The sequence below is a fragment of the Fonsecaea nubica genome (genome assembly GCF_001646965.1).
Source record: "Fonsecaea nubica strain CBS 269.64 chromosome Unknown Scaff50, whole genome shotgun sequence".
Lineage (NCBI taxonomy): Eukaryota > Fungi > Ascomycota > Eurotiomycetes > Chaetothyriales > Herpotrichiellaceae > Fonsecaea > Fonsecaea nubica.
Genome location: NW_019173723.1, coordinates 131,334 through 142,827, shown reverse-complemented (window position 1 = coordinate 142,827; position 11,494 = coordinate 131,334). Strand labels below are relative to the sequence as shown.

The 11,494-nt window shown below is 52.2% G+C and overlaps 3 protein-coding genes across 3 annotated transcripts; all 3 read right to left on the bottom strand.

Annotated features, from left to right (window-relative positions):
• Positions 1-1,660: 1,660 nt before the first annotated feature.
• On the bottom strand, positions 1,661-2,423 carry AYO20_07298 (hypothetical protein; the record flags this gene model as incomplete). Its single annotated transcript, XM_022645584.1, has 2 exons — positions 1,661-2,086; positions 2,142-2,423. 2 exons carry the CDS (start codon positions 2,421-2,423, stop codon positions 1,661-1,663), a joined length of 708 nt encoding a protein of 235 aa, XP_022498454.1.
• A 2,478-nt stretch (positions 2,424-4,901) lies between these two features.
• Positions 4,902-7,523, bottom strand: AYO20_07297 (hypothetical protein; the record flags this gene model as incomplete). Its single annotated transcript, XM_022645583.1, has 1 exon — positions 4,902-7,523. One exon carries the CDS (start codon positions 7,521-7,523, stop codon positions 4,902-4,904), a length of 2,622 nt encoding a protein of 873 aa, XP_022498453.1.
• Positions 7,524-10,607: 3,084 nt separating this feature from the next.
• AYO20_07296 (hypothetical protein) lies at positions 10,608-11,036 on the bottom strand (the record flags this gene model as incomplete). Its single annotated transcript, XM_022645582.1, has 1 exon — positions 10,608-11,036. The coding sequence occupies one exon, from the start codon at positions 11,034-11,036 to the stop codon at positions 10,608-10,610; it is 429 nt and encodes a 142-aa protein (XP_022498452.1).
• Positions 11,037-11,494: the final 458 nt, after the last annotated feature.

Below are 11,494 nucleotides of genomic sequence, written 5' to 3'. Positions count from 1 at the left end.
GATTCTCTTGATGGAAGCCACGGTACCAGCCACGCCAGGTAACCTTGAGGAACAATGAACCGCGTCACTCTTTCCTCGCCACAACCCGTACGAGTCAGACGCCCGATGAGGTAGAGGCGATGAAAACCCCGTAACTCGGATCAAGCTCAATACGAACGAATCACTCGCACGAGAACCGAGTATTATGATAAAATGTCTATTCCACGTGGCCAACAACACGAATGACACGATGCGACACGATCCAACGCCACACGACGCGAGATGACACGGCACAACCCGACCTTTCAGGTTCTTGATTACTTACTTACTACTCGGTACTCAGTCCTAGCAGCCTCTTCTTGCCCTCTTCAAAACCAACTCCAAATAATTCCAGGGTCCAAGACTGACAGAATCCGGACAATAACAATCAAGGAACCCCCCCCTCCCCCCCCCAAAGCCCCCCTACCAGAAAAGAAAGGAGAACGGCCCCCAAAGGGACAGGCAGGGGTAAGGGTCCTCGGTACATACAAGTAGATCAGAGATCAGAGATCGAACCCTATGTACTACTACTAGGTACTCGGTACACTAAGTGCTGGTGGGATGACTAAGGAAGAGATATTTTTAAACAAAGGGTTTCCACCTTGGCATTTGCCTTTGCCTCTGCATTGCCACGTGATGGGGGCCAAGGCACCAGCACCCGTGCCAGCGGGCGTCAGATCACATGGCCACATGGGCAGGCCGCACGGGTCGAGCATGGTCAATAGGTCAAAGAATGGTCAATAGTAAGGGTGGTCGGCGGTCAAGACTTCTCTAGAAGTACGCGGTCAACAGTACCAAGGAGTAAGTATGAGGAACAAGAACACCAAGTACAACTACGAGACGAGACGAGACGTGAGAGAGAGGGTGATGGAAGCTGTGCACTTTACGCAGTGTACCTCGTACCTCACTCTCCAGCACGAGGGGATGAATAGATGGATACACGGACACAAAAAAAGCAATAACTTTTATTGTTCATGTATCTATCCCACCCATTCACAGACAAGACCTAGTGCGATACTTGATGATTACCGAGTAATTTGGCGATGCTTGACGAAAGACAATATGGACCAAGTCCCCAGAATTGACTCTACCCTCTCTCCCGCGTACCCCGAGAAACATGTGTATATATACTCAGTGCAATTGATGTCGGTGTTGATGTTATTGATATTCAAAACGAGCGTGGATGTCAATGTCAATGTCCATGTCAATGTGAATATCGTTGTCTTGTCGTCAAGAACCTCCTCAGAGATGTGTTAACCACTCCCATGTAGTTATATATTCCACCCTTGTCCACCCTTTCCTCCTTGCCTGCCGCCTCCGTATCTCCCAAATCGAGGTGTGTCAATCTATATATGTAGTAATTTCCTCCTTCCTCCCCTTTCCATCCATGCCAAAACATGCGCTTGCTTGCTTGATCGATGATGATTCCGAAAAAATAAACAAGAGAAAATAGTAACAATAACAATAGTCGTGAATACACGGTGTAGCTGGATCGAAAGAATAAATGGTGGGGGTATCCGGTTCTTTATAGCGAGCGAGGAGAAAAAGACCCTCACCCGTTCAACTTTTTGGGGCGAGCGGCGCTCTCTCCCTCTCCTGTTGTCACTTTCAAATCACCCCCCGGCGAAATGGCGGGGCGAGATCAATAACTCTGGCTTTGCGTCGAGTTGCGGAGCTTCTCCTTGGAATCGCCCTGCCTCCACCGCCGTCCACTAACCAACTCCCAAATGGCCAGGGCGGCCACGGTCAATCCGAGGATGAACAGCGGGATAAGGTTCCATCTCCACCCTCTCATCAGACGAAGGTGGTTGCGGATGTCGCGACGGTCGCTGGCGTGCGCGAGGGGCAGGGCGAGCACGGCCACGAACCAGTTTTCCGGCGTCCAGTCGTCCAGCGGGTACATGCTGGGCTCAGCGTTGGCCGCGGCGACTGTGAGATTGATGGTTTGGTCGTCGGTCTGGTTGGTGACCACAAAGGTATAGATCAGTGCCGACAGAGTGAGAAGGGCCGAGAGCACCGTCATGACGACCCAAAAGACGAAGATGCCAGAGTGGTTGATGGCTTGTGTCTGGAGTGAGAGGTTAGCAAGTTTCTATCTATCTGAGAGAAATACAAAATCGTACCCTTCTGGCTCGTCGCTTCTCGTACCAAATGGTGAGCAACCCCAAAAAGCCAACCAGCACAATGGCAGTTCCCGCAGCGCCGTTGCTTGCATGTCCTTGATTGACGAGCAGACCCTTGGGCTTGCCGTGGAGGTCGAAGCTGCCATTGGGGGCGTCGATGGTGAAAAACTTGCCAGCCCGGTCGTGCAAAAACCCAACCATCGATCCAACAAACCCGACCTCGATGACCCCGTCGATCATCAAGGCCGCCATGGCAACGTACAGCGGCGTATAGTTCGACATGGTGGTGGTGGTGCGGTGTTTGGACGACGACAGCCTTGACTTGGGACGAAAGAAAAATCAATTAGAAGAAAAACAAGGGCTGGTGTGACGGGTCTTAGAGGGAGGGGGGATAAGATTATAGTATATTAAAATGCCTGACCTCAGCACAAAGGATTGCGGAATGACCAACAACAGCCAACGGGAGGGCACGCGTGGTGTATGTAATGGATATATGTGTGTGGCAAAACCCCAGGCCGGGAGTACAGGCTGGAGGGAAGCGGCGCTTTATAATAACAAAGACGCTATTTGGGCATCATCAAAAGCCAAGGGCACCAAGGGTAATGGCATTTGGGTTTTTTTCAGCCCTATGTTGCATCAACGAGCAATTTGCTTCCCACCTGCAAAACTTACCCGGTCTGGAGTAGTGGCTGAGGGAGTTGCTGTGTCGGCCCTGTCCCTTGCAATAATAAGCCAAGCAAGACGCATGGGGACTGCCAGCCTCTTCTTCGTATTCTCCCAAGGCCCGGGGACTCGACCTCCTCTCGGACATCTAGCACAATGATTGGAGGCCCAAGTCGTGGGTGGTCCTGTCGTTACGTGCTGGATACTCCGGATACAACTGCATGTGGAAGGTGGCTGCCTCCAGCTGGACCAGCTGGGTAGGCAAGCAGGCTGGGCTACCCCTGGTGTTGTTATTTTCGAGGAATGACGAGTCACCAAGGCGGGATGATCATGCTTCTTTTCCTGTTGTTCCTCTCTCTCCCTCGGGGAAGGAGAGGCAAGGCACAAGGAACATTATTGTCAGGCCAGCCAGGACCAGCAAAATCTCGATCTCTTAGCTGTCTTGGCTGCTTATCCAAAGGGCCAACAGCGCCCGACGTGTCCGTCTCATTCTGGCTGCTCGTGTGGAACACCTGGCAGAAAGCCACATGTCTTGGGTTCCTGTCGGTCGGACAAGCGCTCGTCGAGTTATATCGTGACAAGGCGGCCGCATTCACAGTGGCTGACTGCGATATCTTGTATTGATCATGGCAGGACATCCCGCTGGGGTTTGCGCCAGCTTGCTGCTTCAGACCAAGATTTGGGCAACGGTTGCCTACCAAAGCCAGCGGGAAAGTGGTTTGAATAGTAGTGCTGACAGTCATGGCTAGCACCGAACAAGCAATGACCAAGGCGAAATCCAGTCCAGCGTGGCGTCCTGTGGGTGCCCTGTATCCAATAAGACCCGACTCCGCTGCTGGATGATCAGCGTGGCTGTGGGTTCAGCAAGCCACCGAGCCACACAGCTTGGTAACTCGTACCAGTAACCGAGCCCTAAAAAACGACCGCAGTCCAAAGGGGCGAATGGCGGAGCAGCAACATGCTCCCCTTTTTTGACTCGCGGTGCCTCGTGGGACCTGAAAGACATGCCATTTTTGGGAGATTACCACTTGCTGAGTCGAGATTTGGAAGGATTTGCTTGGTTCCTTTGTCCGTGAGCATTTTGGTCTCGGTGTCTCCTTTTGACAGTACCTAGTAGGAAGTGTCCACGGTCCCCATTCGGACGATGACGAGCTCGCCGACTTGCCGAGAGACTTTGGTGAGAGACTGGCGAAGAATCTAGAAGTCAGCATGGTCATTGTTTTTTCTTGAGATGGTGCCTGGCAACGACGAAGGGAATGCCCCTCCCTCCCTCTCCGTCCAAAAAAAGATGAAACAGAGAGGATCATAATTACAAAATGCCTGGATCTGGATCTGGATCTGGGTCAGGACGATCGGATCATGTCCACAAACTGCTGCCCTCGTGGTTACCACCAAATTTTCTGCAGAAAATCCTTCCAGCTGTTTCGAGCAAACGGCAAATGTGGATGGATGGATGGTTCATGGATGATATCGGCAATCGCAGTGGCCATTGCCATAAACTGCTGCTATTCTTCCAAAACATGTTGCATGGTTGCTAGTTGCTGGTTACATGGTGCATCCGATCACAGCCGCTTCCTTCTTCATCCCTTCCATCTTCCCGCTGGTGCTGCCGAATCTGTCTGTACAAGTACTTATCCCATAATCTCATATCGGTATGTATGATCAGCTCAAAAATAAACAACCAAGTCTACTTGTGTATTTCCCCCCTCCATGGGGGAAAAAAAGCGAAGGTAATCAATCAACCCAAACTCGCTCCCTCGTCGTTTTCATGGTCATTGTTGAGTCGATTCGTGGCGGCATTAATCATATCCCGAAACCGGATATGCCAGTGTATATAATATTATTCTTCTTCCCAACACCAGCCTCGCTATGCAATGCCCTGTCATGGGCCCAAACACACAAATGTTTAAAAAGCCCCCTTTGGAGGCACCCCCTGCTATGCTTCCCAAGGCCATGCACTGCTGGTTTGGAAATCCTTGGGTGAAAAAGCCGCTCATGCTTGCCAACAATGGCAAATATGCATTTCATTTCCCATGCTCGGCGTTCCATCATCATATCTCCCATGGCTTTTGTATATTTTTATCCCCCTAAAAAATCTTACCCGTGATAACTCCTCCTTGGGTCTGATAATCCCGGTCGCTTCTGCTGCTGCTGCTGCTCCGATTCCTGCATCACCAGCCATTGTAATATGCTCTCGTAACACAAGACAAACTGCCGTAAATTCTGAACCATGCTCAGTCGCTGATGTCGAAAGTCATCCACCGTCTTCGCCACCAAGTCAACATCGTCCCGGTTCACCCAATCGCCCGTGTCAACATCCATTTTATCCCCCCCAGCCTCGTGACAGAGCCGCTGTCTCTTCAACATGTCAATGACAGAGTCAATCGTGCAGAAGGTGCCCGTTCGCCCACAACCTGCACTGCAATGCACCAAGATCGGCCGTTGCCCTTCGGGTGCCGCATCGTCTGGTCCCACGATATTGGAGGGAGTCCCAGCTCCCCGGACAAATTTGTTGACCTGTTCGACCAGTCCAAGCAGCTCCAGAGGGCTGGCGGGCGCTCCGAAATCAGGCCAATCCGCATAGTGAATCTGCGTGATCTCACGCATTGGCTGAAAGGGAAACGCCGAATGACTTAGTGAGAAATGGCGAACCATGGCCGTCGGGACTTTAGTCGGCGGCGATTTGCATTCGTCTCGACCTCTCTCCCCGGGGACATTAGCCGTCGTGGATCTTCTGGGCGCCATCGAAGGCCTGGCGGTGGGTGCAAGTTTATGGGCAAATTTCTTGGTTTCCAAGCTCACTTGACGCTCCGAAAGCTGCTTCAATTTGAGTGGACCATACTCGCCGGGTTTCCAGTAGACATGACTCTTGACCTGTCCTCCTTCTGCCTCGGCCGTCAGCATGACAATCACGCGGACATCCTGTTCCCATACAACGCGCCAGAAATCATTGAACGTGGCCGGAATAGGCGCTTGAGTCGCAATATACCGTCGGTTGGAGAACTCGGCCTTGACGTGGCTCGCATTGATGTAGTCACAGCAACCGCTGGGAACATTCTGCAACCGGACTCGCGTGTGGTCAAAGGGAAAGATATTGTTGTATCGGTTCTTGGAGCCCTTTTCGATCCCAGCCACCTGGATTCTTTGTGGCTTTTCGCTCCGTGGAGTGCCATATGACACATTGGCTGTCAGAGCTTCTTGCATGCGTTGCTGTTCCGACTTCTCGATGTTGAGAAACCGGTCCGACACCAGCTTCCCATCGTCTGATGTTGAAGCAGCCCTCTTTAACCACGCGGGCATATGTCGTTCCGTCTCGGAGGTCATGTTGGAAGGCTTTTTGATCGGCATCTGCCCAACTCCGTCCAGCAAGTCCATGTTCTGGCGAATATTTCCGAAGAACGGATTGGCGGCCGATTTTTCAGAAGGCATCGCACAGCCTCCGGCCACCGGGAGGGCATCCTTTCCCGGGGCCGAGCTGGACAGTGGTTGTGTAGATGCCCCATTCCCCGATTGAACAGGACCATTATCCACCAGTTCCGGAGCCAGTTTCTGGAACTTCAAAAACCCGCCCTTAACCACCAGCCCGGTACCAGACCAGCCTTCTGACGTAAATTTCTTGAGCACGTTTAACGGAGTAACGGCCTCCTTCGCCAAGGAGGAATTCGCATCATAGACTATGATAAATGCACATTTCGGCCAGCGCGCAAATGTCTCTTGGTCTCGAGTCGATGAGAACGTCTCGGCGAGTCTTTGAACGTTATAAGCGGGCCGCTTCAGGAGTGTCGTGGGGATACACAAGTTTAGAGCTCCTTTTATCCTCGCCGTGGCATACTGTTGATATACTCTTAGGTCCAGCACCAAACAATCCGCCGAGCGGTTTTGGAGGATCTCGGCTATTTGGGACGGGGAAACGATGGGAGGAGCGTCTTTTTCTCCCGCCGACGGTAGCGTGTCGGAGCGATGAGCAGCATGGGTGGCCGCCTTGAGAGGAGGTGTACGGATCCTATTATCAGGCAAGGACAGTCGCGCGTGTTGGTGGTCGGCGACGGTATGCTGGGAATTGAGGGGACCTGGGGATTGTCGTCGTGGAATGTCAAAGAAGGAGACATCTTCCATCTGACTGCCCTGCTGCTGCACGGCTGACCCTCCATTGGATGACTTGGAGTTTCTGTCTATCAACGGCCGTGTTGTGTGCGGGGAGGAGGGGGTGTCAACACGGGAAGCAGTACTCGTCGAGTTGTTCCTGGACTGAGAAGGTCTGAATGCCGTGTTCAAAGCAAACCTGTGGTTATGTTCCGACTGTCTTCTAAAGGCTTCAAATTCTGGATTCGATTCAACCGGGATATGACGGGGAGTCGGGGCGTTGTTCGGAGCAGCCGAGTTGGGGTAGGTCCAGTTTTGACGAGCATGTGCGCCCGGGTTGGAGTCAGGCGGTATTGTATCATCGCTGCCCACGACGAATCCAAAGTAACTGGGACTCGGGCTCTTGACATCTTTGGGTGGTTGCGCGGATCGAGCGGTGTTTGGGGAGAGGAGAGGTGGCATGGATTGACCGACCGAGGCGGCCGCAGGTTGGGTACGTGGGGTGGTCGAGGGGCGGGAGGAGCGAGAGTGCGAGTGTGAGTGCGAGTGCGAGTGCGACTTGGAATGTGAATGCGATTGCGAGTGAGAGTGAGAATGGGAAGAAGATTTGAGAGAGGCCGTCGCGGTGGCGGACATGGTGACGTTGGCCAATTGGCCTGAGGTACCGGGTGAAGTCGAAGGGATGTGGTGGATGGTCATCAAGTTTGGTGGCCAACAAGGGTCGTGGTATTAAGTCAATGGAAAAAGCCCTCCACAAGATGAGGAGGGGTAGGCAAGGTTGAAAAGGACCCCCGAAGAGCTGGAAAGGTTTCGAAGGGACAAGAGAAAGGTGTTGAGGCGCTGCGTCCTGAGGGTGTGGATTTTAGTGGGTAGAGGATGGTCAGGCGCAGGCAGGAAGGGTACGGGAGTAGGTGTGGTGGATGTGTAAGTGTGTGTGTACAAGTACAAGCAGATCTGCCCCCAAAGATCTACGTCATTGTGATCTGGAATGTGCACGCGACAAGGCGGACAGTAAGGTGGAATTTTGGAAACATTGTGTTTTTAGTAGGCAAACAAAGAGATATATTGTTGTTTTTCTCAGTTGAGTGAGTTGAGGAAATGAATCACTAATTCAACGGCAACTTTTTTTTAGGGTTGGTTGAGTGGTGAGATATGAAGGGGTGAGAGAATCGGCCGGTTAAAGGGGGGTTGGAAGAAAATGGGGAGTAGTGTTCGCCTATGAAGATATCGTCAGGGGGAGCAGCAGTACTTCTACCAAAACGCTCGCCTAAGGGGGGGAACACAAGCAATAGCGGCAGTGAGTCTAGGCATTAAAGGGAGCCCCAAGGGTCGTTTTGTCGGATGGAAATTGGCGCAGGGAAACAATGACGTCGGTGGGAGGAGTAACGACAACGGGTGGTTATGGGTGGTGGCCCTTTTGCCCTGGCACCTGGTAGGAGGGGGGCACTTGAGGGGGGAATCCCCCGATGGGCTGAGACCCTGAGTCCCTGCAGCCAAGATTCCAAGCCCATGAACTTGGGTGTACCGAGTAGTGGTACAAGCAGTGGTCTATGCTTTTCGCCCAGCCCAGGCCTCAGCATCAGGTTAACTCGTAATGTGGACATTTCTTAATTCCGAGGCACCAAGACCAAAAGCTCTGTGAAATAGCCATGGGCACTTTATCGATACAGGGTCGATACAGGGTCACCGTGTGTTTCCGAGAGCTACCTAGTAACCTAGTCAAAAACAAGGGTCGTTTGGGGGGTAAAAAAGGGAAAATACAAGGGTTGACGCAAGATGAACCCTGACTGACTGACTCGCAACGTCCTGCAACGGGCCACCCGTCACAAAGGATTAATGATGATGGATGGCAAACGGTCTGGAACCCTCCAGCACAACATTGTTGTCACTTGGAAAGGGGGGTTGCTTACTTGTCCATGCTCCAAAGTGGGAGAAAGGTGTACAGTAGTCCAAGGGCACTCGAGCATCATTGGACCAGAGATTTGGATCAACCTCCGAAGATGGAGTGTGTGGATAAGTCAATGTGCGATGGAAGGGAAGGGGACCCTTGTTGGAGAGAGAGAGAAGAGCGATGGAGGAAGTGGCACGTTGATTGGAAATCAAATCACCAAGACCGCCGCATCTTTGCACTTCCGTGCCAACCATGGCTCAATACCTCCAAGTACCTAGGTACCAATTACTAAGTTGAATAACAATAATAATATTAAGTGGTTTGTCCTGTTAAACTCGGCTTGCCTTGGCCGTGAAGAAACTATCAATTCTTTCTTTCTCTCATTACTCACAGGGCTGACTGACTGACCATCCCATCCGCCCGCCCCACGTCATACCTTCAGACTTCAGCCAAGCCACCACGAGGGAGCATCACTTTGTAGATTGTTATCTTCCTCAGTGACTCTTTTCTTACATACTCTACAAGTACAAGAATCCGTACACGTTGGATTCGAGTGGCATGATCCACAAGAGTTGACTGACTTACTCTTCTGTTCTCAACCATGACTCGTCAGGAAGGAAACACCCTCTGCATGACTCTCACTTCACGCGTACTTGGAGACAATATCCAGGTCCCTGGGTCGCATGCACCGCCCAGAAAATCCCCTAGTGATTCGAGCCGGTGAAATCTAAAACGTAAACTATAATGAAAAGGCTGCCCTGTATCTGGTCTTCTTATGTCCCCCGCCCGGCGGATCGGCCGATGCCCGGTCGAACAAAAATGAAAGGGTGTCTGCCTTATGACACCAACAGGTGCACATGTTGCGCCTTTGGACAAGTTCTAACAAGTACAGACACTACCTTACATTCTTTCTACAAGTCCGGAATAGACAGCTTATACTCGGTTCAGGGTCCAGACCCTGTCAAAAGTGGCCTTCCCCAATCCGCTATCTAGACCGAGCTTGGCCGAGCAACCCCGGACATCCAAAAGGAGGAATATCCAGCTCGACACGGTTTGGTCGTTGTATAACAGGATCGGCCACTGCCGAAGATGAGGCTGTTTGTCCTCGTGGCCCCAAAGCAATACCTGCAACCGAAAAGTAATGTGTACAGATGCCGTCATTTCTCATTCCTCTCCACTGTCTGGTCTCACCTGCAGGCAGCCCGTGCGCCTGAGGTGGCCAGAAGCTTCTCGCCCATCTCGGCCTGCATCTAAGCGAGCCTTCTTCAGGTGACTCGGGTTGTCATGGTATTGGTTCGGATCAAGTCCAACTGCCTCTTTCCCTTTTGAGAATGCACTGGGAACCGAGCTCCTTCGCTGACGGTGGGTTGTGTGCATACTTGGTACAGTATTGAAACTGTAAATGTTGTATTCTCGTTCTCGAACACGTTTCGTGGCACCAGAGCTCCATGGGGAAATTCGTACTTTGCAGCCTAAGCCCACGGGGATGCTCTTCCGTTCAACGCACTGCCGCCTCTTTGCGATGCGACCATGCACTGCCTGAACCTTCGCTCACCGCCAGTTCGGTTGCTTCGCCCTCGGTTCAAGTATCCATCGCGTATCGTGTCCATTCCGATACATAACTCGGACAAGATGCGAGTTCTAGCTGTTTTACTTTGAGCATGTGCTGCTTCGCTGGCGGGGTCTTGAAGCATGGTTCCAGAGTTTTGGAACTTTGCATCGCGCATGTTCGCAGAGAAGAGATAAAATAATTGCGCGAAAATGGCCAAAGAATGATGGAGTGACAAGACGAGGTGCAGCATGTGCCTCCCTTCGCTGCGACTATGTCCCTATCGCAATCTCCCATCCGGTTCGTCCTTCCACCGCTCCACCCGTTTCTGCTCCCAATTATCCAAGTCTTTGGCCATGAGCCTGTAGTATTCATCCCGCTCGTTCAGCTCGCCCTTGAGAAGCTTCCGTCGTCGTGGATTGTACGTGAGGCCGCCCTCGCCCGCAGCGCCCCCTTTCAAGCCCAGTTCCATCCTCTCGTGGTCTGAGACCTGTCTGTTCTTGCGGTCGTGCTTCTCGTACCGCAAGGCGGTGGCTGGGGTGAGGAGGAACGAGGCCGCGACCACGATGGAGATGAAAGGCAGACCAAAGTACAGGAACGGATTGCGTTCCTGCTTGCGATTATACCACGCTGCAATCCGCGAGGGGAGGTCCCGAGCTGCCGCACTGCTGCCGCTGGCGCGGAAGGGCTTCGATTGGAAAACAGGCATGCTGGCTGGCGAGACGGACAAGACACCGCAGAAGGTAGGCGTGATGGGGAATTATAACGCCTGTGGTTTCGATCCTGGCTCATTCGATGAAGAGCTTTTATGACTGGTTGTCTGCAAAAACAACGACCAACGAGGGAGAGAATGGCTATGACGGTGCTGGGTGCCAGCTATCCATGATGTTTGGATGCCTTAATGAGTGGAAGATAAAATTACAAGTCGCATGCTCCAAGCTTCCATCACGAGACTCATTGGCTGCGCATCCAGAAACATGACCTCAACGCCAAGGATTATCTAAACTACTCGCCGCCCTACGCCACCAATCAACGATCAAACATTTGGAGCCTCGTTCTTGCCTACCACGAGCTAACGAGGCTGCCAGGTGCCAGAGTGATGTGATTTTTCAATGTTGACGATTTCCGTGACGACTAAGCAGTGTACGATTGCCTAGTCCTTTTTGC